General features: G+C 41.1%; 1 protein-coding gene across 3 annotated transcripts in view; it reads right to left on the bottom strand.

Moving 5' to 3' along the window:
• herc2 (HECT and RLD domain containing E3 ubiquitin protein ligase 2) overlaps nucleotides 1-23,367 on the bottom strand; it is a 97,962-nt gene that overhangs the window by 60,263 nt on the left and 14,332 nt on the right. For all 3 annotated transcript variants that reach the window (XM_054788763.1, XM_054788764.1, XM_054788765.1), the window contains exons 5-23: nucleotides 18,159-18,378; nucleotides 17,987-18,087; nucleotides 15,096-15,237; nucleotides 14,914-15,018; nucleotides 14,677-14,848; nucleotides 13,929-14,102; nucleotides 13,665-13,853; nucleotides 11,814-11,965; nucleotides 9,983-10,140; nucleotides 9,794-9,907; nucleotides 9,479-9,730; nucleotides 7,714-7,907; nucleotides 7,438-7,638; nucleotides 4,475-4,703; nucleotides 4,264-4,388; nucleotides 4,021-4,199; nucleotides 3,757-3,944; nucleotides 1,766-1,921; nucleotides 1,500-1,685 (exon numbers count right to left, since the gene is read on the bottom strand). In XM_054788763.1, the coding sequence (XP_054644738.1) occupies nucleotides 1,500-1,685; nucleotides 1,766-1,921; nucleotides 3,757-3,944; nucleotides 4,021-4,199; nucleotides 4,264-4,388; nucleotides 4,475-4,703; nucleotides 7,438-7,638; nucleotides 7,714-7,907; nucleotides 9,479-9,730; nucleotides 9,794-9,907; nucleotides 9,983-10,140; nucleotides 11,814-11,965; nucleotides 13,665-13,853; nucleotides 13,929-14,102; nucleotides 14,677-14,848; nucleotides 14,914-15,018; nucleotides 15,096-15,237; nucleotides 17,987-18,087; nucleotides 18,159-18,378 (3,237 nt within the window). The remainder of the gene's footprint in view (nucleotides 1-1,499; nucleotides 1,686-1,765; nucleotides 1,922-3,756; nucleotides 3,945-4,020; nucleotides 4,200-4,263; nucleotides 4,389-4,474; nucleotides 4,704-7,437; nucleotides 7,639-7,713; nucleotides 7,908-9,478; nucleotides 9,731-9,793; nucleotides 9,908-9,982; nucleotides 10,141-11,813; nucleotides 11,966-13,664; nucleotides 13,854-13,928; nucleotides 14,103-14,676; nucleotides 14,849-14,913; nucleotides 15,019-15,095; nucleotides 15,238-17,986; nucleotides 18,088-18,158; nucleotides 18,379-23,367) is intronic.

Raw genomic sequence — 23,367 nt, 5'->3', positions numbered from 1 at the left:
TACGTGGGGTACATCAGTCATTGATCATCATCACAACTTACTTTTTTAAAGTGTCACTTAACAATCTTGCTCTCTTGCTATCATAATACTTCTGGCTTGTCTTCAAAACACTAATTGTGTGTCCAAGGTGTGCACCTGAAACACGTAGTGTGTACAGCTTTAGACAGTGACGCTATCACAGGTAGCATGTAAGCTAGCAGTAGCTCACCAGTCGATGTTGAGTAACTCACCAAAGAATATTTGCTTCACCTCCAGTGTTTTTATAAGTGTTCTATTCAAACATGACACCTGTATTTAATGACAAATAAGCACACTGAGTGGTTTGTAAATGAAGCGCAATTTAAATGTTGGCAGTGCTTTCAGCAACTTTGCCATTAAATTAAGAGTTCATGTTCGGCTAGTTGTTGAAAAGTCCGAAAAAATTGATAGTAGTCATTTAAATAAAAAAAAATTGCAGACGCAGCAGCAGCAGTCCACCCTCCCATGCAGCCCACCACCACAGCCTCAAAAAATCCTAGGGGAACCTGATGTTTACACCAACAAGAAGGCAAACTAAATGATGTAGTCCTGTATGTTTCTGTTGTTCTGTTATTGTTGTCACAATTGTTGTTGCTGCTGTTGTCCTTGTCTCTGTCTTTTTTTTTTGTCCCCCTCTTATGCCCCCCTTGTTTTCTTTTCTCTCCTTCTCTGTCCCTTCCTGCTCCGGTCCGGCCGCTCCAAATTTGCATCAAAGTCAAATAAATTTTGTATAACAGGGGAAGTGTATATCACACTTCTGCCTGGCAGAGTAAATCTGTTGAGCACTTGAGGGCATTTAGATCTACAGTACAATTCTATCTGCCTTAAAGGCTAGACAGGACAGAGAAAAAAAAAAAAAGAAAGAAAAGAAAAAGAAGGCAAACTAAAGCTACAGAAGCTGAAATAAGTAAACTTTTTTTTAAGTATATGGATACAATACAAATTTACCTGTTTGTCAGAATGTTCTAAAAGAAGACACTTAATATTTGACATGATGCCTTGATGCATCCCGGTGTGTAGAAACGTATCAAACAGCCATATTTTACACCAAAATTAACTTCTGAATGAAAAGAGACTGAAAATCATGTGTGTATTTAGTTAGTCAGTGGCTGATGAAGCAGCTACAATCTCCAAGCTTGACATAATTATTAGTGTCCTAATGAAACAATGCTGTCTAAAATAGCACATTTTTTCAACCCACACAGGTATAGCATATCATAACAGTTGCACATTACTTACAGACATAGTCTTAGAAAGTTTTCCATAACAAAAAGCGTCTGTATCATTCAATTTGTGTGCCTAACTGTGTCACAAACTCAACTCAAAGAATTATTCCAGCCACTAGGTGTCACCAAAGTCACTTTAACTTAATTAATTGGCGCACATTAAGCTAAATTATTTTTTATATAAGTCGCATAACCAGCCAATCTATGAAAAAAAGTGTGTCTTATACTCCGGAAAACACAATAAGCAATTTGTACCCATGATGCCAGGCCATGCCAGATCCTCATTATCATCCCGCTCATGTCCAGGTGCCAGGTGGTTGAACCGGTCCAGATGTTCCAGGAGTCCAGCCAGGAGAGGGATGGAGCCTGTCTCCTGCATCAGTCCTGCATCAATGGTGAGGAGGAGTACGATGGACACCACCAACTCGGGCAGCAGCACTCCTACAGGACAAGAGGCCGGTTGATTGTTTAAATTACAACGCACGGTTCGTAACGTAGCCTCTTGGCACGGTGGAAGTTACCAGTTAGATCTCCTTCAATTACGCGAGAGACTTCGGCAAAGTGGCGGTGCCCGGTGGAAGCGATGCTCGTGGCCACAGGGAGGATGTCACCAATGTGAGTGCACAGCAAGGCGATGTACTTTTTTAACAGCGAGCCCACGCCCAGGAGCTCAGGATCTACGGCACAAAACATAGCATTAAAAGGGCTAGACAGAAGCAAACTTGCTTGCTTAAAGAAGTGCTTGTCATTTGCAGCTACCAGCGAAGACATTTAAACACCTACACACATACAAACACACTAAATTACACATGCCGCAAGACATGCTGGGTAGCCCGTGGTACTCTTTCCCAACACGCTGCACCAGGGGTGTCCAATGTGCGGCCCGGGGCAACTTGTGCCCTGCACTTGTTGGCCCGTGGAACATTCTAAAAATATAATTTCACAGGACATCTTTTTTTTTTTAAAGCAGCAAAAGTGGAAAAATAAGCATTCATTTTACAAGAATAAAGTCAAAATATTGAGAAAAAAATTGTTTTCAAACGAGAGAAAGTCGTAATTTTTACGAGAACGTAATATGAGGAAACATATTTTAAAAATCATTTTTATCAGCATAAAGTTCAAATATTTGAATTTTTTAAAGTTGTAATATGAGAAACAAGGAATAAAGCTGTATTTATCCTGGAAAATTTGGTTGCTGAAAAAGTTATGTTACAAGAATAAAGAATAAATTATGGGAAAAAAGTCATAATTACAAGAAGAAAACTTACAGGAAGAAAGTTGAAATCTGTTGTTATTTTATGGGAATAAAGTCAAAATATTAAGAGAAAAAAAAGTCATTCTAACAAGAAAAAAAGTCGGAATTTTACGAGAATAAACTCGTAGTATGAGCAAAAATAACATCATTTTAGTTGCATAGTGTTGAAATATAAAAAAACAGATAAAAAAATGTTATTATGAGAAAAAAAGAATAAGTTGTGATTTTTGTAAAATTAGTTGGGGGAAAGTAATAATCTTACGAGAATAAAGTCAAAATATTATGGGAATAATGTCATAATTAGGGTGAGGAGCTCGGTCATCCGGTAGGGGCTCAGAGTAGAGCCACTACTCCTTCACATCGAGAGGAGCCAGTTGAGGTGGCTCGGGCATCTAGTCCGGATGCCTCGTGGACGCCTCCCTGGTGAGGTGTTCCAGGCATGCACAGGCCCTGGGACAGACCTAGGACACGCTGGAGGCATTATGTCTCACAGCTGGCCTGGGAACATCTTGGTGTCCTCCCGGTGGAGCTGGAAGAGGGTGGCCAGAGACCAGGAAGTCTAGACTACTTAGACTGCCCCGCGACCCGGACCCAGATGAGCGGAAGCCATAATTACAAGAACAAAATTTCCGAAGAAAGTTGAAAAATTTTGGGGGGGGAAAAAAAAACTATACCAAAAATTGGGGAAAAAAAGAGCAAAGAGTAAAGTTGATACTAACAGGCTTTTTCCACCTACAGTATATGACAAAGCTGAGATGCATTTTATTCTTGAAATCTGTACATGTGTTGCTTTGCAAAATATCAAAGTAGCAAAGTAGCATCCTTCCATTCTTCACTATGTGGTCCTCGTTAGGAGAAGTTTGGGCACGCCTGAACTAAACTCTATTTAGTGAGTAATTAGACCCCTCGAGGTATTCTTTCAAAAAAAGGGTGACTTAGCGACAAATCTAGTGACTTTTTCTGGCCTTATTGGACACTTCTGGAGACTGAAGCGTTGAATAAGAGCAACTACACTCCTCAGATATGCCATGTACTGAAAACCTTTACACACATTTTGTTCAACTAAATTTTAAATTTACACAATTAGGGTCGCCGCTTGTCATTCAGGGGTGAAACCAGTTAAACCAGTTGAGTTAAACCAATGATCTAAACACGTACACCACAACCAAATACATACTGTAGAAGTCCTGTGGGAAAAGAAAAGGTACAAAAGTGACAGCCTGGATCAATAGGGGCTCTTGCAAATTCACGACTTACTGTATCCACTGACGTTGACAGAGTCATTCACGCCAAGGTAGAGTTTGCTAACCAGCAGCCTTTGGAAGCGGAGCAGCAGGTCCAAAGACGCAGAACGCTCCTTGTTGTCGTGCTCGGCCTCTAAGTAGTTGGAAATGCGCAAATGGGCGATGTCCTTCAGCCTGGCGGTGGTCTGCGATGCAATATTTCTGGAAAAAAAGAAAGCATGTTAGCGTGCTGCAGTCCTTCATGCAATGTTACGGATGCTAAAAAAGGTATAGATGCCTCAAAAGTTGCTGGACAAGCTGCACCAAAGGCAGGATTTGCTTGCCCGCTGATTCGTAGATTCCAGTGTTGATGAGGTCTTTGTCCAGCATGGTGCGACAGCGCTGCATGGTGGAAGCGTTGGCCTCCTGCTCATCTATCTCCTTCTCCTTTTGGGCCTCCTTCTTGGCCTCAATATCCTGTCACAGAAGCATCAAGACTCAGACTTACAGACCAGAGTGAAAAAATGACACACATACCGACCTGGATCTCAGCCGTGATGGCCGCATTCAGTGCGGATTCCAAACCTCCATCAGCCATCAAACTGCTGACCAGCAAGTCGATCATAAAGCGGCGGCCAGGGGTCACGCTCCTCTCATTTCCTGATACTGTGGTACCAAAAAAAATTTGGTTCTTTCAATTCCCCTCTCATTTCTGCTCAAATATAACGTAACCGTTAGCCCAATGCACTAACCAGTATTGGGCAGTAAAGAGGACAGCGCTCTGGCCCGCTCCTCTGCAGTGGGCAGCAGCACTGACCATCCATTCTGGAGGACGGCTTGGGCGGCGGCTTGCACCGTGTTGAGCACCCCGGCATTGCTAGCTAGCATGACCACAGTTTGTTTTAGGTTGTTCAGCAGGGCACTTCCCAGCCCCAAGCCCAGCTCCTCTGGATCCACCTGGTTACTAATAGCAGCATGGAGCTGGGGGAAAATCAGGAAGTTTGTTTAAGAAGGTCCAATGAAGTGACTTTTTCTATGATGTTGTAACACTAGGTTAGCGTCATTATTTCCTTCCCGAAAGTCAGACTCTAACCAAAATACACACAAACGAATCCATTTTTCGCATAAGAAATCATTTAAATCTAATTAATCCGTTCCAGAAAGCCCAAAATGTTAACACAAAACATTACAATTACAGCGTCCCTTGCAATATTGCGGTTCCATTATAGCTCTTGCTGTGTCACGTTTTTTCAGAAATGAATGAATTAATGATCGTTGTTTTGTGGTAGATAATGTTCTATTAGTATTCAAAACATATTGAAATGCAAGTGATATGTAGTATTCTGGCAGTAATTGTACATGGATGACACATCCATCCTTATTACTTTACCCTACCTTGCACTCGATGTAACCAGCCATGGATGCGGAGTGAAAACAGGTTCTCCTCCCATTCCATGTGGAAGTGGTAAGTTTGTGGCTTCTAACTTTGTCTTTCACCACTCTGTTTGAAACTCTTTTAACCCTTTAAGCACCAAAGTCGCAACGATGCGACCATCAACATTGCTGAATTTAACAAGCCATGGATGCAAATATGGTGCCTCATGTAGTTATTTTACACCAGGAGATGGCGGACATTTGTAACTTCAATCTGAGCAACAGCGGAAATAGCGGCAGACACCGTAGAATCCGCGGTAGGGAATGCACTGATAATAGCGGTGGAGGCAGCAGTGGTGTTCAAGATCCCGCTGACGATGATGATGGCTGGGTTTGCTTGAGAGATGAGGAAGAGTATCACAAGTGGATCAGACAATTTGATGAGCCTGTTGGGTATCGTGGAGACAGGGATCTGGCAAATTCTGAGCCTGGCGATGTCATAATATGAAAATTAGATGAGTTAATTTACTCCCATCACAAACTTTATGGTATGCCTATATCTAACCATTTTCAAGCTACAACCTTTTGAAATAGTAATATGAAAACTGAGTATTTTCACAAAAAAAACCTCTGGTGCCTAAAGGGTTAAGTTTAGAAGAAATAAATTTGACGCTAACTGGTTAGCTCCGGTGCATTCTGGTGTAAAGAATGAATAATAGAAGTGTAATGGTGACTATAAAAGGTGTTATTTCATGTCTACAGGACTCTATTAATGTTAAAAACCATATTTAGAAAGTCATAAACAGGTTTTCTATGCTCCAACTACATAAATATTATATATTAACATTGAATCCTATATTGCGGAAATTCATTTATCGCGGTCTGGTCTGGAACTAATAAACTAAACGCTATGAACAAGGGACAATTGTTGATGAGTGAAAGGGATAAATAAACATTTAAGGTTACTTTTACATTCATTGAAGATCTTATTCTGGACATGACTGCTCCCAAAGACACAATGTGGCAGTGATACACCACATGGACATCATCTTCCTGTTTTGCCATGAGTTATTTCTTGAATCCATCGTGAATCCATTGTGTTTGTCACCCCCATAACCCAAAATGAGTCCACTCCTCTACACGCTCTTCACCTACGATTGCGTGGCCTCCCAGAACAACACCAGCATCATTAAATTTGCAGATGACACTACAGTCATCGGACTGATCACTGGTGGTGTTGAAACATCATACAGAAGAGAGGTGGCGGACCTCATAGCTTGATGTCGTGATAACAATCTCCTTCTCAATACAGATAAGACTAAAGAGATGATCATTGACCCAAGAACAAGGGAAAAGGAGCCGCATAGACCCCTGTTTATTGATGAGACTGAGGTGGAGAGGGTGAAAACCTTCAAGTTCCTTGGCACACACATCAGCGAGGACCTCACCTGGTCTCACAACACCCAACAAATTCTGAAGAAGTCCCAAAGGAGACTGTACTTCCTGAGAAGACTGAGGAAATTTGGCATGTCCACCACAATCCTGAGTTGCTTCTACAGATGCACTATCGAAAGTGTCCTTACCGCCTCCATCACTGTTTGGTACGGTAACTGTACAACACGTGATAGGAAGGCACTCCAGCGGGTGATCAAGACCTCACAGAACATTGTTGGGGCAGCCCTCCCCTCACTGCAAGACATTTATAAATCTAGAGTCCTACGCAGAACACACACCCTCATCAAGGACAGCACACATCCACAACACTCATTATTCACACTCCTACCGTCAGGCAGACGCTACAGGAGTTTGAAGTCCAGGACCACAAGGCTGGCAAACAGCTTTTACCCACAGGCCATCAGGCTCCTCAACGAAGCACTCGCACACGCCGCACGCAACACACGCACACACTCATAGCACTTTATTTATTTATTTATTTGTATTATTTACTTGTATTAATGTCTCGTCTGTCTTTGTTGCTTAATTTATTGGTATATATGTTTGTGTGTTTATGTTTCTTATGTTCTTATTCTTTCATTTGTTTTCTTTCTTTTCTTGGGAGAATGAACAGAATAAGCTTTTCATTGCATGGTATAACTGCTGTTGTACTATGCACATGACAATAAAACTCTCTTGAACTCTCTTGAAAATGGAGCCAAAGAAAGTGCCAGCATTTTGATAAAAAAGGTGAGAAACATGTCAAGTTATTTCTTCAATTCAATAGTGTTTCTCACCTTCTTTATCAAAATGTCTTTGGGAACAGTCACATCAAGAATCACGTCTTCAATTAATTAGCATTTCGGGGTTTAATATCTTTATGGGACATTTAATTACTGGTGTCTACCTGGAGCCTGAGCAGGTTGAGCGTAGCGACCACCATGCACTCCTCCTCCTGCGGGGGAGGCCAATCGGAGCTGCCGTCCATGCCCTCGCTGACCTGCCGCAGGAGCAAATCCAGTTGCTCAAACGTCATAGGGCACACGTCCACCACGAAGGGAACACGTTGGCCGACGGACCACTCCGAGCACGAGGACCAGACGAAGCTCTGAAAACAGAACCACCGTGTTTGACTTCCACTTCTTTCATGTTAACATCACGAGTCAGAGGCGGTGCGTGTCACCTGTCCTGGGCCGCAGGAGATGCCTACGATGTGTTTGGATTTGAGACCCGGGAGAGCCTTGGGGTGCTTCTTGTTGTAAAAGAGCGTGTCAAAGTGCTGGAGCTTATCGTTGCTGCCCCAACTGTGGACCTCTCCATCGTCGGTGAGGACGAGGCAGTGTGAAGATCCCACAGCAACGTCCACCACTTTCTTCCCTGAGTATGAAATTTTAAAAAAAGCTTATTATTAGACTTGGCTTTTGTATGTTTGTGGATTCTCACCAGAATAATAGCATCATTATCAGAAGATTGCTTGCCCCATCATAAAACACAGCAAACACTATTGATATGTGGCACACAAGCTGAGATCCCTGCATATTCGCCAGCCTGCAAATCTGCAGATTTTACACAAACATGATCTTTTTATGAACAGGAAAACCTTTTTAACCTCCATGATAAGGTTGGGTATTGGCACCCTTACTCATACAACATGAATCAACGCAATCATTAAACCAAGCGCAACCTTCACTCACAGTGCAACCAAAAATAAAACGGGTATCAAAATAGACGGTTACACACCAATACACAGTACTCCCTCGTTTATGGTGGTTCATTACTTTCTGACTCATCTGTGATCATTGGATTTTTATGAAGTAGTATTCCTTATTTATAAATGGAATACTTTGGTAGTTAAAGTATAAAAAACCTGTTTATGATGACATAAGAGAAACATAAAACATATAAGACATAGAAAACCTGTTTACAACCTTCTAAATCCAGCTTTTTAACATTAGAGCCCTCTAGACATGAAATAACACCCTTATCGTCACCTTTACACTATTATTACCCAATATAGTAGACGTAAGAGAAAATTCCATATAAGACATAGAAAACCTGTTTATCACCTTCTAAATACAGCCTTTTAACATTAGAGCCCTCTAGATATGAAATAACAGCATTATAGTCCCCTCTACACTCCCATTGCCCAATAGAGTAGACATAATAAGAGAAAATAAGACAAATAAGACTCGTGCTGGTGTGCGTTGGTGTAAATGTGTGCTCCAGGGACCTGAGTGACAGGAGGACAGAAAATGACAACAGGGGTCCGTGACAGCAACAGCCCAACAGGCACAATAATCCCCAATTAGGGATTATTGTGCCTGTTGTGAGATCATTCACACTTGCAATAAATGCTTGTTTTATCAATCGAGTCTGGTGCCTGTGTGTCTCACAAAAACAGAAATTATGTATTAATCACTTAATTTGTATTTTTGAAAAAACGTGATAGAGTGAAGCCGCAAAATTGGCAGCACAAAGTGGTGAAGAATTACTGCACATGCAAAACATTACTGTTTTTCATAGTTTAATAATTGACAACAAGCACACTTCCCCAACAGCATGCCTTGCGGGAAATACATTAGTATAAAATAAAAGTTTTTATTTGCATGCGTGTTAGTGTATAAGCGTTTATTTCGATACCCACATAGTCCACGTGGCGCAGTCGTATTGTGTGTTACTTGTGTTATTTTTGTTAGCACCATGAGCAAGAGAGGCCTATTGGAGTTAATCAAACCAAACCCAGGCTTGATCAGAGTGTCAAAGATTTACATTTTTATGGGTGTCTCAAGTATTCACAGCGATCTTGGAATGGAACCCCCACATATATCAAAACAAAGATCTACTTGTGAAGTTTAAGATGTTTTTTTTCAGGTTATAGATAGTCTGACTCTTGCACACACAAGCATCACTTAAATTTCATTCAATGAGAGGTCATATGTAGCACTCACCCTGCAGACTGTCCAGTAATTTGGGGTACCGAACGTGCTCATCTGTGCCGTGTCCGAGGCGCTGGTTGTCACCCTTCCCCCACGTGTAAACCTGGCCATCCTTGGTGAGCGCCAAGGAGAACTGGCTCCCACAGCACACTTTGACGATGTCGAGGTCTTGCAGCTTCTCCACCAGTTTGGGCGTCTTGCATCCATCGCTGCCTCCTCGGCCCAGTTTCCCATAGTCGCCATCCCCCCAGGACCACACCTGACCTGCAGCGACACAGACAATGTCAACATTCAAGCACATTCAACCCTGCGGAAAAGTATCCTAACCATTTTCTGTGACGGCAAGAGTCTGTGCGTCGCCGCTCCCGCAAGCAACGTCCACCACCTTCAGTCCTTTCAGCGCCGTCACCAGCACGGGCGTTGTCTGATCTTCACTAGAGCCTATGAGTAACAATGAGTGCTTTAAGGTGGGAAGAGGAACAGGAAGCAGAGTGTCGCAGCTTAACTGCTGCTTACCGTGGCCCAGGCGACCATAGTTCCCTCGCCCCCACGTGTAGAGTTCGCCATCTGCGGTAACGGCGGCGCTGTATGTGCTCCCGCAGGCTATGTGCACCACTTGCTTTCCTGCCTGCTTCCCGTTGAAGGCTGCGACCATTGTGGGCTCTTCCAGGTACCTGGAATGTATACGGCATTCTCTGTACACACATTCATTTTTAAAAGCTTACAAGCATTGTGGCCTTTTGCCTGCTAAAACTTTAAGGTGACTGAAAAAAAAACATGTTTTGAGCTTTAACTGATCATTCAAGTGTGAAACTGCAGTGTTTCCTTTCAGTGCACACGGACAGATGTTCATCAGTGTTGCGAAAAATAAACAGCACAACAACAATGAAGTACCATTCTATGTGGGCAACGACCACTAAGCACTAACAACAAACACCTAACTGTTAGTTACAAAGTGCCCACAAGGCATACTGGGTACTCACAGCCGCAACTTCCCTCGATGTGACAATACAGTGACATATTAGATGTACAATGACATGTACATGCTAGGATACGCTTTTTAAAGAATACAGTAATCCCTCACCACTTCGCACTTCGAAATTTGCAGCTTCACTCTATCACGGTTTTTCAAAAATATATTAATGAACAAATCACACTGTTTTGGGTTGAATACGGCCTATTTGTAGTAAAAAAAAAAAAAGCAAATTTTATAGATTTTTTTGCCTAAATGAAGCATTTACAAGCATAAAAGTAGTTAAATGAAGTAAAATACAAATACAGCCTGTATAAGGCATCTACAAGACGCATTCAAAGATGTTGCAGTCCTATGTCGAATTCGACACTATTCACTAGGTGTGACCAGTAATGTTACTGTAATGTTGGGTTAGACACACAAGCACCAGACTTGATCGCCGAAACAACAGGCTGTTATTGCAGGTTTGAATGATCTCATAACAGGCACAATAATCCCTAACATGGGATAATGTTGCGGCTGTAACCCACAGCAAGCTAAAACGGAACTCTAAACACCTGACATCACTTCCTGTTCGCTCCCACTCCGTTCCCCTTGCACCGGAACACATTTACAGCAACACACACAAACACGAGTCTTATTTTCTCTTATTATGTCAACTATATTAGGTAATAGGAGTGACATTATGATGATATGTAGTATTCTACACTGGTCACTAGGTGTCAGTAATGTTATATTGATGAGACAACAGCCACAGCAAGAAGTACCCTGTTCAGAAAAAAAACAAGGAACTCTCCCAATGCAAACATGTGAGTATAAGTTATGTCTTATTTAAATCTAATGTGTTCTTATTTTCTCTTATTATGTCTACCATATTACGTAATAGGAGCGTAAAGGTGACTGTAGGGGTGTTATTTCATGTCTAGAGAGCTCTAATAATGTTAAAAAAACGGATTTAGAAGGTCGTAAACACGTTTTCTAAGCTGTAACTACAAAAATAGTACCAGTTACGAATGAGGAACTCTACTTCAAGGAAATTCATTTATCACGGTCTGATATGGAAGCGATTAACAGTCATAAACGAGGGATTCATGTACCCGTAAGCATTTTTCCTCAATGTGGTGCCTTTTCCAGGCATGACTTTCTTCAAGTTTGTTACTAACTAAAATGGTCTCATGGCCTGTGAATGCATTTTTATGCAAGGATATATTTTTTAAAGGATTTTGCTTTGCACAAAGAATTCTTAATAAAGGGGAAAAGATAGACTTGGACCGAGCATGAATTTACTGACTTTTGCAAAACTACATTCAAGTCTTTTTGACTTCATTTTGAGATGCAAACTGGGTTGCCATGTCAACAGAGTCTGATCCATACGTGGTGTCTCCGTGTCCGAGGCGTCCGCCATCGCCGCAGCCCCAAGAGAAAACCTCCCCGTTGGACGACAGGGCCAAGTAATGCTGGCCCTCCGGATGCGACGCCAGCTTTGCAATCTTTCTGGAGCTCAGCCCGTAGATCAGCATGGGTGCCTGCCGCAAAAAAGAAAAGACAAAAACATCACCCAATGACTCAAATGAGAGCATCAAATCATATTTGCTTGCCTTAATAGAGAAACATGCAGCCAGCAGGGTTTCCCATACACTCATGCATCTGTGGATTTGACACAATCTTTTTTTTTTTTTAAAGATTTGGTGCTATTTTCTTGCTCACAATCACATTACACTAAGTCCCCAACTTACGAATATCCGACTCGCGAATATTCGGAGATACGAACAAAGCCGACTGGTCTATATTTTATTTTATTTTGCCTTCTAGTCGCCCCATCAGTATTTATACTGGTACATGCTTGACCAGTAGAGGGCACTGTGACACTGCTGATGGGACCAACAGAGAGGCAAGCGGTGGGGAGAGAGTGTAAAGGAGAAATGGAAAGCTGAATTGTAGCTTTAGATACAACCCGGACAGAGCGTGTGATTAAAGTTTATGAAGAGTTAATAGGCCTGCTTAATTCTACACCACCCACAGAACACTACCTCTTTTAGAAGAGTCTAACGACGACGACCATTTGTCCTTTTTTTTTTCCCAATATCTCCGCCTCCACCACAATGACGTATGCTCGACCACTCTTCAAAGGTACCGTAAAGCACTGTGTATAAACCGCACTTTTTTTCCCACTGGTAAGAAGCAAAAAATCAGGGTGCGGTTTATACACGATGACAGGTCTGTGACCAGACGCAGAAATTGACAAGAAGTCCATTTTAGAACGGTCGTCTGGAACCAATTGTGTTCGTAAGTTGGGGAATTAGTGTATAATAGAACAGTCAGAATGTCTTGTCACAACTGGTTAACTGCTTTCAGACCCCACCATGATACGTAAATGTCCGGATTTTCTATTCCTCATCCGTGCAATGAATGTAAGGAAACTGTAGTTCTGTGCAACACTTTTCTGGAATATGTTGTTTATAGTGTGTTTTGCACTTTTATTGAGCTTGTATTTTTTATTCAGCTTTGCACTTTTTATTACTGTGTTTGTACTAAAACAAGAGAAGCCTTTTTTAAATCTTGTTGTACCTTGTATAATACCAATAAAGGTATTCTATTCTATTCTACTTTATAAATAAAATTTTTCATAGTTATGTCATAGAAAAACTGTTTGACCTAAATGTTTTTTAACATTAGAGTCTTCTAGAAATAAAATAACACTCCTGTAGTCACCAGTACACTCGTATTATCCTATATTTTAGACAATAAAAATAAGACATATTAGACGTAAATAAGACAAAACAGACTCACACGTTAGCATTGGGAGAGTGTTTTGTTTTTTTTCCAGCCAGCATATATTCCGCGGTGGCTATTGTCTCATCAATGTAAGATAACTGACACATAGTGATATTTGTATTTGACTTCATTTATGCTTGAAAATGCTTCCTTTAGGGAATAATATGTAAAATTTGCTTAAATATGGATATTCTGAAGAATAATAGACCATAGTCAACCACAAAACAGCAATAATTTCATAAATTTTTTTGCAAAAACCTGATAGAGTGAAGCTGTGAAATTCAAACTGTGAAGTGGCAAGGGACGATTGTAGTGACATATTAGATATACAATGACGTGCACATTATCTTTAAAACCAGTTCACATTTATGGGCTCCACACACGCCAAGTGACACGCGAAACTCATGTGTGTTACATTTTGTGCTCGTGCATGTCATCGTGTGTCCTCACCAGGGTTGTGCTCTTGTAGTTTTGGGCGTAAACGGCACCGGTGTTGGACAGGATGAGAAAGCCCTTTTCCGAACACACGATCTGAGTGACTCCGACGCTGGCGAGGGCTTTACACTGAATGGGTCCGTTTATATTGGCGTAAAGTTTCCAACCCAATAGGCCACAGGCAATCACCTCCTGCATGTTACCCTGAAACACAAGACAAACATACAGTAAAAATCAACGGGCCACGACGGCACATACATCAATTATCGGTGCACTCACCTTGTGCGTGGATGGGGAGTTAAGCTGAGGCGGGCTCCGAGGGGAAGCCAAGCGGTCCAAGTGAGCCAAGATCACCACAGCGGTCTGCCGGAGGTCGATGGCCAGATCATTGTCCTGGGGCAAGGTCAGGTAGCGCAGGAAACTCTCGTTTGGACTCAGAGGTGCTGAGAGAATCTGGAGATATTGATCAAGCAGAAATGGATGTGTGTTTGTACATACTGTATGTACATAAAAACCACGCTAATAGGAATTTTCTTTAACGGCACTATTTTTTTAGATGTGCGATTAGCATGTGCACGTCCTGTTTGATCGTCAGCCCACACCTGTCACGGTTTTTCAAAATAAATAAATTACTAAATTAAACATGTGAGTCTATATTATGTCTTATTTATGTTTAATATGTCTTATTTTCTGTTATTACGTCTACTATATTGGGTAATAGGCGCGTAAATGTGACTATAGGGATGTTATTTCATGTCCAGAGGGCTCTAATAATGTTTTAAAAAAGCATATTTAGAAGGTGGTAAAAAGGTTTTCTATGCTGTGACTACCAAAATATTCCACTGATAAGGAAGGAATCCTACTTAGCGGAAATTAATTAATTAACCAATTAACCGCCTTAAACGAGGGATTACTTTATACTGTAAGTTGTACCTGATGATACAAACTATGAAAAAAGTGTGACTTATAGTCTGGTAATCAAGAGACTGTGAAAGCAGCTTCCATATGTATCCGAGTGCCCACCAACCTCTAGTTCCTCGTCTGGGATGGGCTCCTCCTTGCTGCTGTGTATGTTCTTGAAGCGCTGTAAAAGGAGCAGCAGAGGAGCGCTGGTTCCCTGGGTGGAACGCTCATTGTCCATCTCTCTGGTGCCGCTCTCCCACAGGCGCAGCAGCAGCAGGATAGCCGACAGCAGCTGACTGGAAAGATGTGAAAGACCACGTGAGCAAAGAGGATAGCTATTACCACAGGTTTGTGAAACTACCTTAGTGTGCCCCTCTGCACAGCCAGCTCCAGCAGGATGGCCAGAGCCAGGTGCTGGTCCTGGAGAGGAATGTTTCCCTTGGTGCTGGCATTTCCATGGATGTCACTGGGAGGAAGAGGGAGAGAAGACACATCAGAACCAGTGTGGATCCAAGTGGAGCATAACAAAAATTGGTGGCTGACCTGAGGAACTTGGTGGCCCTCTCAACCACCTCTAGCCACACGGACGACACAGTTCCCTCGTCAAACAGGGTAGCCTCTGGCAGGGCACGCAGAGCATCCAGAGACTCTTGAAGGAGTTCACTGCAAAGGTCTGCATCATCTCCTGCACAGAAACGCAATATCTTCTGCTTTAGGGAAGGCTTTAAAGTGCAATGTTGACAGGGCTTCCCATTCACTCACTTATTTGTGGCCTGCCATTATTAACTTTGGACCTATCTGCGCTATCTGCTCACCCTCGCATTATAACAGGATTGTCCATTGGTATAAATGTGAGTGTGAATGGTTGTTTGTCTATATGTGCCCTGCGATAGGCTGGCAACCAGTCCAGGGTGTACCCCCTCGTCGCCCAAGTCAGCTGGGACAGGCTCCAGCATACCCTCGTGACCCGAATGAGGAGAAGCGGCATAGAAAATGGATGGATGGATGGATGTCTTAATGTCCAACAGATGGTATTTTAACACTGCATAGTCAGAGGCAAGCAAGCATGCATACTTGCCGCTTGGACTACTGTAATTCCTGTTATTGTGTGTGGATCAGTCATCCATACATCGTCTCCAGCTGGTTCAAAATGCAGCTGCCCGCCTGTTAACTGGCACCAAGAGACGGGAACATATAACCCCAATCCTGGCCTCTTTAAACTGGTTACCTGTTACAGGATCCAGTCCAAAATTCTTCTTTTGGTTTTTAAATCGCTGAAGGTCTGGCTCCCTCATACTTATCTGACTTACTGACCGTTTATGTTCCAGCTAGAACTATGAGGTCCAGCTCACAGCTCCTTTTAACCATTCTTTGTATTGTATTGTATTGTATTGTATGTACTTTATTTATCCCACAGCGGGGAAATTTACTTGTTACAGCAGCAAGACAAGTAAAGAGAACAGTGTAAAGAAAGCATAGTGTCTACAACATGGTTCAGGTGGTGCAGGTGTTGTAGAGCCTGACAGCGGTCGGTATGAAGGACCTGCGGAACCTCTCCTTCTCAGATCTAATCTTAAATCTCGGGGTGATAGGGCCTTCTCTGTCGCTGGTCCGAGACGTTGGAATGGCCTGCTGCTAAACATTAGCTTTGCACAATCACTGGAGCATTTTAAATCTTTCTTGAAATCTTATGGACTGGCTTTTAAAAACAGGTTAACCTGGACATTGCTTTTGATTGTGTTTTAAAAAAAAATGTTTTTATTGTTTTTACTGTTTTATTAGTGTAAATTTGGTCCATTGTTTTTACCTTTTTGTTGTACAATCTATTATTAGGTGTGTTGTGTAGTTTTTGTGTTTTATTGGGTGCTGTACAGCACTTTGGACAGTCAACTGTTGGAAATGTGCTAGATAAATAAATTTTACCTTTATAAATTTTCTTCTCGTAATTATGACTTTGTTCTCATAACTTTTTCCTCAACCTAATTTTCCAAAAATTACAACTTTTTGTTGTTTTGTTTTTCATAATATTGCGACTGGAAAAAACCCTGTCTTTCTTTAAAATTTTATTTTAAATAAGATTTAAAACAACATTATAATATACAGTCAAACATGTCTATAGCTGCCACTGAAAGGAAACAGCAAAAGTGGCCGCTATAGACAGGTTGGCGGCCATTTTGAATTTGTGCACACACATATTAAAATGTATTCACAAAAAGACTGGAGCAAAACCAAGAGATATAGGGGAAAACGCTCTGTTGACACATAAACAGGTAGGTAAATCTAGGTAACAGCTCCGGTGAGGAAACTAGTAATATCAATAACAACAATGAACCAGCGCCTCACATTCGACGGTGCTGGCCTTTTATCCACCACAAATGTTAATTGACCGCAGCTGCGTGGCCACCAGGCATGAAGCGGCTGCCTCTTCCTCCCCGGAGAAGGCACAGCCCGCCAAATAAGAGCGCAGGACAGGGGACGCCCGCTCCTGTCCTGCAGAACGTCACAAATTTCCATCTTTGATTTTAAAAGCAAGAAATACAAATTTTAGTGAACGAGCCCGAGGATATACAGTATGTACAGGATACGCGTGAAGCAGTCATGAATGGGTGTGTGCGTGAACAATTGAGTGCGGAGGAGGTGTGAAGATCGTCGTAAACTAACAATACCATCGCTCCTTTCTTATTGAATGGGCTTCTAATCTCTAATTAGTCGGCAATTAAGGGATATTTTAGATGTTTTATTCAGGTGTTTTGGCTATTTTAGAATCTATTTACGGCACTGCAAAATTGGTCAGATTACCGTTTTGGCCATCATTGAATCTTTTCAGGGCTGCATTGCAAAGTAAGAAGACGGCTTTTTATGTCGAACTAGGACTCAGTAATTAAAGTCTACACACGACGGCTTCATTGCTTAAAAAACGAAACTTTTTCGTGTATGAAGCTTCTGCTTGAGTCGGCACTTTGGCCGCTATATGCGGTCAGATATTGACCAAGAGATACAAAATGGGTGGCCGCTGGCTGCGTTAGACAGGTGACCGCTATACACAGGGCCTATAACACGCAAATTTTCTGAGGGGGATTTGTCAGTGGCCGCTATAGGCAGGTGGCCGTTATAGACAGGTGGTCGCTAAGACAGGTTTGACTGTATATGTAATATACAATAATTCAAATAACATTTTTCCTCAAAATATTACATCATTCTCGTAAAATTACAACTTTAGATTCAGATTTTTTCCTCAATATTTTGACTTTATTCTTCCAAAATTACTCCCGATTTAGCAATTTTTGCAAATGAGATGATTGTGTCATCTACCCACCCCGCTCCAATACCAACTGCCACAGATAAATTGCAGCTCTGTGGGAAACATTGGTTTACCATGACAATATATTGCAACAGACTCCATTAGCCCCAGCAGAAGTTTGAGGATCTCGTACCTGACCTCCAGGCCCGACGCAGGAACGCAAAGGCAAACGAGAGAGCCGCCCTGGAGCCCACTCTGGCCAAACCCTCCACACTCTTGCTGTCTGGACGTGGACTGAAAATAAACAAACACCACATTCAGCATCAGGTCAATGCACTGCCAGGCTCGTGTTGTGTGGTCATGACCTTTTATTGTCAGTAGTGGGCCGTGGTGAGTTGACGGGGAACTTCCAGTAGACCTTCTCCTTCTCCATCATGCTGTAGCTCAGAGAGATGAGGTAGCGCTCCAGGATGACCAGGCGCTGGCAAAGACGTCGAGCAGACAGCGTGCTTTTAGCCATCTGGGCTGAGAGCTTCTGCTGGTCATCGACGAGCACCATAAGGCAGTCCTTCAGCTCCTTCTCGTCTGGAAACACGACATCCATGACGAGAATGCTAACAACGCTAGCAACACGGGCATCACTAAGGGAGTTACAGTGCTAACAGTTTAACTATGCCAGGTAAGCCTATTTGCTGAAGAAAAACTAAATGATCAAACTTACAGCTCAAACGTCTGAAGCTGACCATTCATTTTAAGATGTATAGCGAAGTCTGAGCACCAGTTGTTCTGATGACTGAATCTTTATATGGATTATATCACGGGTGTCCAAACTTTTTCCAGCACGCGCCACATAATGAAAAATTAAAGAAAGCAACTTTGCCACTTTGATATTTTTGCAATTGTTTTTTTTTTACTTCCTAATATTTCAACTTTTTCCAGAAATTTTCTTCTTGTAATATTATGACTTTATTTCCATATTATTTTTTTTACTTTATTCCGATAATATACCTTTTCCCCAAACTAGTTTTACAAAAATGAAAACTTTATTTTGTTGGCTATTTCTCATAATATTACGACATATTTTTTCTTTAATATTTCAACTCTATGCTACTGAACTAGCATTATTTTTCCTCGTAATATTATGAGTTTATTCTCATAAAATTGTGACCTTTTTTCTCTTGTTAGTATACTCCTTTTTTCTTTTTTCCTTTTTATTCTCAGAAAATTAAATTTCCAAAAAATGCACTTTTCCAAAACTTAGTTTTGTTTCTCATAATATTACAACTTAAAATATTATGAAATAAAATAGTTTTTCTGCAATAGTTCAACTTTAAGCCATTAAAATGATGTTATTTTCCCCAATAATATTACAATGTTATTCTAGTAAAATTACAACTTTTCTTGTTAGATTACAACTTTTTTTGGACATAATTCTCTTAAACTACAGCAGTTTTCCCCCTCCATTTCTGATATTTTGACTTTATTCTTGCACAATAACAGCTGTTTTTTCCCAACAATTTCAACCTTCTTGCAATTTTCCTTTTATGACTTTATTCCCATAATATTTGACTTTATAGCTATAATATAACTTTTCCCCCTGCCAAATTCTTCAAAAACAAAACAACTTTTTCTTTAATATTTCAGTTTTATGCCATTGAAATTATAATATTTTTCCTCATAATATTACAACATTCTTATAAAATTACAACTTTTTTTCTCTTAATATTTTGACTTTATTCTTGGAAAATTACTGCAAATTTTTACATTTTTGCTCTTGCTTTTTTTTGTTTTCTTGGTAAATTCTATTTTTAGAATGTAATGTGGGCCGCTAAAAACACAAAGGGTAGTCATTTAACTATTTTAATCTATATATGTTCCACTTCTAGTGTCGGTTGATGAAACAAAGTATCAAGCTGGACCTTTACTCACTGCACAAATATAAATACGTCATATTTAGTACATGAATGCAACACGACCGTGTTGTTCTGATGCGTATCATAATGAACAGAATCCTCCTCGAAGGGTCACAGCACACTAGCACTGAAGGGACGATGACAAGACGGCCAAAATAGCAGGTCTGAAATCCACTTAAGCTTTATGTAAGCTCGACTGGCCCGAGGCTGTCGTAGTGGCGTCACATCAGCTGTGCACTGCTGTCAGGACGCATAGCAAACACGGGGGTCACGCTCGGCTTTGCGCAACTTGATAGTCGACGTGGTCTCTCACACAGTGGCGTGCGGCATCAACACACGCAGGTCTGGTAATGAGGATAAATGTGAAAGAAGTCACTCTTAACTGTGGACATGAAAAAGCTATTAAACATGAGGCTAAATGTATTCCACTCCCTGACTGCAACCAGCAGAGGGTGCAAGCCATTCAGGCCCAACTAGCTGCCTAAGTGGGCTGCCATGGAAATCTGATCCAGAATTAAAACAGTAAGTCTTGACCTAAAAGTAGCAACTGATGAAAAGGAGTGCAGTTCCAAGAGTGAGCAAAGTTAGCATATTAATGTGTCCATGTACATTAATGTACTTGAGGCGGCCTGCCACAATGAAATTTGGAACGCAAACACTACATTATAATAGGACTGTCTGTGTCGCTTGTAGGTCCAACTCCGTACAATAGATGGTGTCACAAGTCTGCTTCCTAACACACCTTATCGTGACTTCCCCTTCAATTTGGTATTAAATTAATATGCAGAGTTGCAGGCTTAAACCATAGCCATCACGACTAGACTAAAAACAGTGAAGCGCAAATTCAACGTATTCAAAATAGAAGGATGCCAACATCAGACTGGAATAAAAGATCTGGAGGATGATTACTTATCTGTCCTCATGTGAAACTTGAAGAAAATGGCACCATGCAAAATACACATTTTGACCCGGGATTACTATAAAATTAATTAACCATTTAATTGTGTTCAATATTTCAAGGTAATTAAGATTAAGTGCACAGGAGTAGGGGGCACATGGCTTCAGGTCAAATGTTTGAAGGTACGTGGGTGTAAAAAGTTTGGATACCACTACTCTAAGCAGTTAGGATGACGGAAGTCAAACAAACTAATAACATCGGTCTCATGCTAATGTAACCGAGGGCTTCAGGAGTGGCGCTGAAGTGGAAGTTTGGTGTTAATAAAAAGGACCAGAGCCACGGCTGCAGAAAGCAGGTTTATTAAAAAGTGTTTGCCCCCTTCCTGATTTCTTATTTTTTAACATGTTTGTCACACTAAAACGCTTCAGATCAAACAAATTTAAATATTAGTCAATGAAAACACAACTGAACACAAATGCAGTTTTTAAATTTAACTTTTTATTATTAAAGGGAGGGCCGCACGGTGTTATAGTGTTTAGCATGTTGGCCAACACAGTAACAGTCTGGAGAAGACCTGGTCGATTCTCCCTCGGGCATTTCTGTGTGGAGTTTGCATGTTCTCCCCGTGCGCGCGTGGGTTTTCTCCGGGTACACTAGGTCCCCAACTTACGAACATCCGACTTGCAAACATTCGCGGATACAAACACAAGCCGACTGGTCTATATTTTATTTTATTTTATTTTACCTTGTAGTCAGTATTTATACTGCTACATGCTTGATCAGTAGAGGGCACTGTGACACTGCTAATGGGACCAACGGGAGAGAAAGACGAGGAAAAGGAGAGAGAAAGGCTAAGAGTTTTATGATACAACCCGGACAGAGCGTGTGATTAAAGTTTATGAAGAGTTAACAGGCCTGCTTAATTCTACACCACCCACAGAACACTACCTCTTTTAGAAGAGTCTAACAACGACGGTGATTTTTACTTTTTTCAATAACTCCTCCTCCTCCACCATTACCACCAACGACGTATGCCCGACCACTCCTCTTCAAAGGTAAATAACATTTATCATTGCGTATTATATCATTTTTATTATTGTTTTTTTTCATTAATTATCCTCGTTTAATATTTCTACTGCATCCAAACTCATATTTACATACATACGCATATACTGTATATGTATACACGTACATGTAGTACCTATATCATTGCCAATATTACCTTTTCCCCGACTTAAGAACAAATCGACTTGCGAACGGTCGTCTGGAACCAATTGTGTTCGTAAGTTGGGGAGCTAGTGTACTCCGGTTTCCTCCCACATTCCAAAAACATGCATGTGAGGTTAATTGGCAATTCCAAATTGTCCATAGGTATGATTGTGAGTGTGAATGAATGTTTGTAGAATATGTAGAAAATGTAGAATACTACATTCACAAGTACAATGTTTCTTTGCCTTGTATTTGTATTTTAGTTCATTTAGCCATTTTTATGCTTGAAAATACTTAATTTAGGCCAAAAATATGTACAGCTTGCTGAAATATGTTTGTTTTTTTTACTCATAGGCTGTATTCAACCACAAAACAGCAATCACTTATTAATTCAGATTTGAAAAAAACGCAATATAGCGAGGGTCAACTGTATATTAAAAAATTCATGGGGAAGGTCAGACATTTTATCCAAAAAGAACTCTGGTTAGCAGCCTCATTTAAGGCATGCAAAATTTTATGACCCCGTCTCTTAAAAGCATCGGAATCAAGAATCGTCAGGAACCAGAATCAAAACAAGGAATTGGAATCGGAACTGGATCATTCAAATTCAAACGATGCCCAACCCTCGTGATTACTGGTATACATTTATAGAGTTTCATAGTTACAGGTGTCCCTCTGTGGGCAACCACAACTGCAACCACTTTGACGCCTGTGGCGTATGTTTGGTTTGGTTTGGTTTGGTTTATTTGAACATGAAGGTTACAATGGAATACATCTCATGAATCATCCTTTCACAGTTCCACATGTCCAAAAGGAGTAGGAAGAAGCAAAGCTTATTTAATCTTACCCCCCCATCTACAGACCCTTTCCAAAAAATTAGAATGTCATGGAAAAGTTGTTTAATTTCCACAATTCCATTTAAAAACTTAAACTTTCATAGATTATAGATTCAGGGCCCACAATTTAAACGATTTCAAGTGTTTATTTGTTTATTTTTACGTAATTTGGGCTTCCAGCTCATAAAACCCATGAAAACAGGAATTCAAAAAATTTGAATACTGTGAAGAAATCACCATTTACTTCTCAGTTTTTGCAGGAAAAAAAAGAAAGAAATTAGGATCACATCAAATCAATCAAAATATGGTACTTTCAAAACGATATGTCAATCTTCAATACTTGGTTGGGAATCCCTTTGCCTTAATCACTGCCTCGATGCGACGTGGCATTGAAGCAATCAGCCTGTGGCATTGCCTGGGAGTTATGGAAGCCCAGATTTCCTTGATGCTTGCTGTCAGCTCTTCTTTGTTGTTGGGTCTGGTGCCCCTCATTTTCCTCTTGAGAATACCCCATAGATTCTCAATGGGGTTTAGGTCCGCTGAGTTGGCTGGCCAGTCAAGCACTGTGATGGCATGGGCATCAAACCAGGTTTTGGTGCTTCTGGCGGTATGGGCAGGGGCCAGGTCCTGCTGGAAGATGAAATCTGCATCTCCATACAGATCCTCAGCAGAAGGAATCATGAAGTCCTCTAAAACATTCTGGTAGACTGTTGCGGTG

Source organism: Dunckerocampus dactyliophorus, chromosome 10, assembly GCF_027744805.1.
Source record: "Dunckerocampus dactyliophorus isolate RoL2022-P2 chromosome 10, RoL_Ddac_1.1, whole genome shotgun sequence".
In the NCBI taxonomy this organism is placed as follows: domain Eukaryota; kingdom Metazoa; phylum Chordata; class Actinopteri; order Syngnathiformes; family Syngnathidae; genus Dunckerocampus; species Dunckerocampus dactyliophorus.
This window is presented reverse-complemented; position numbering and strand designations above follow the sequence as displayed.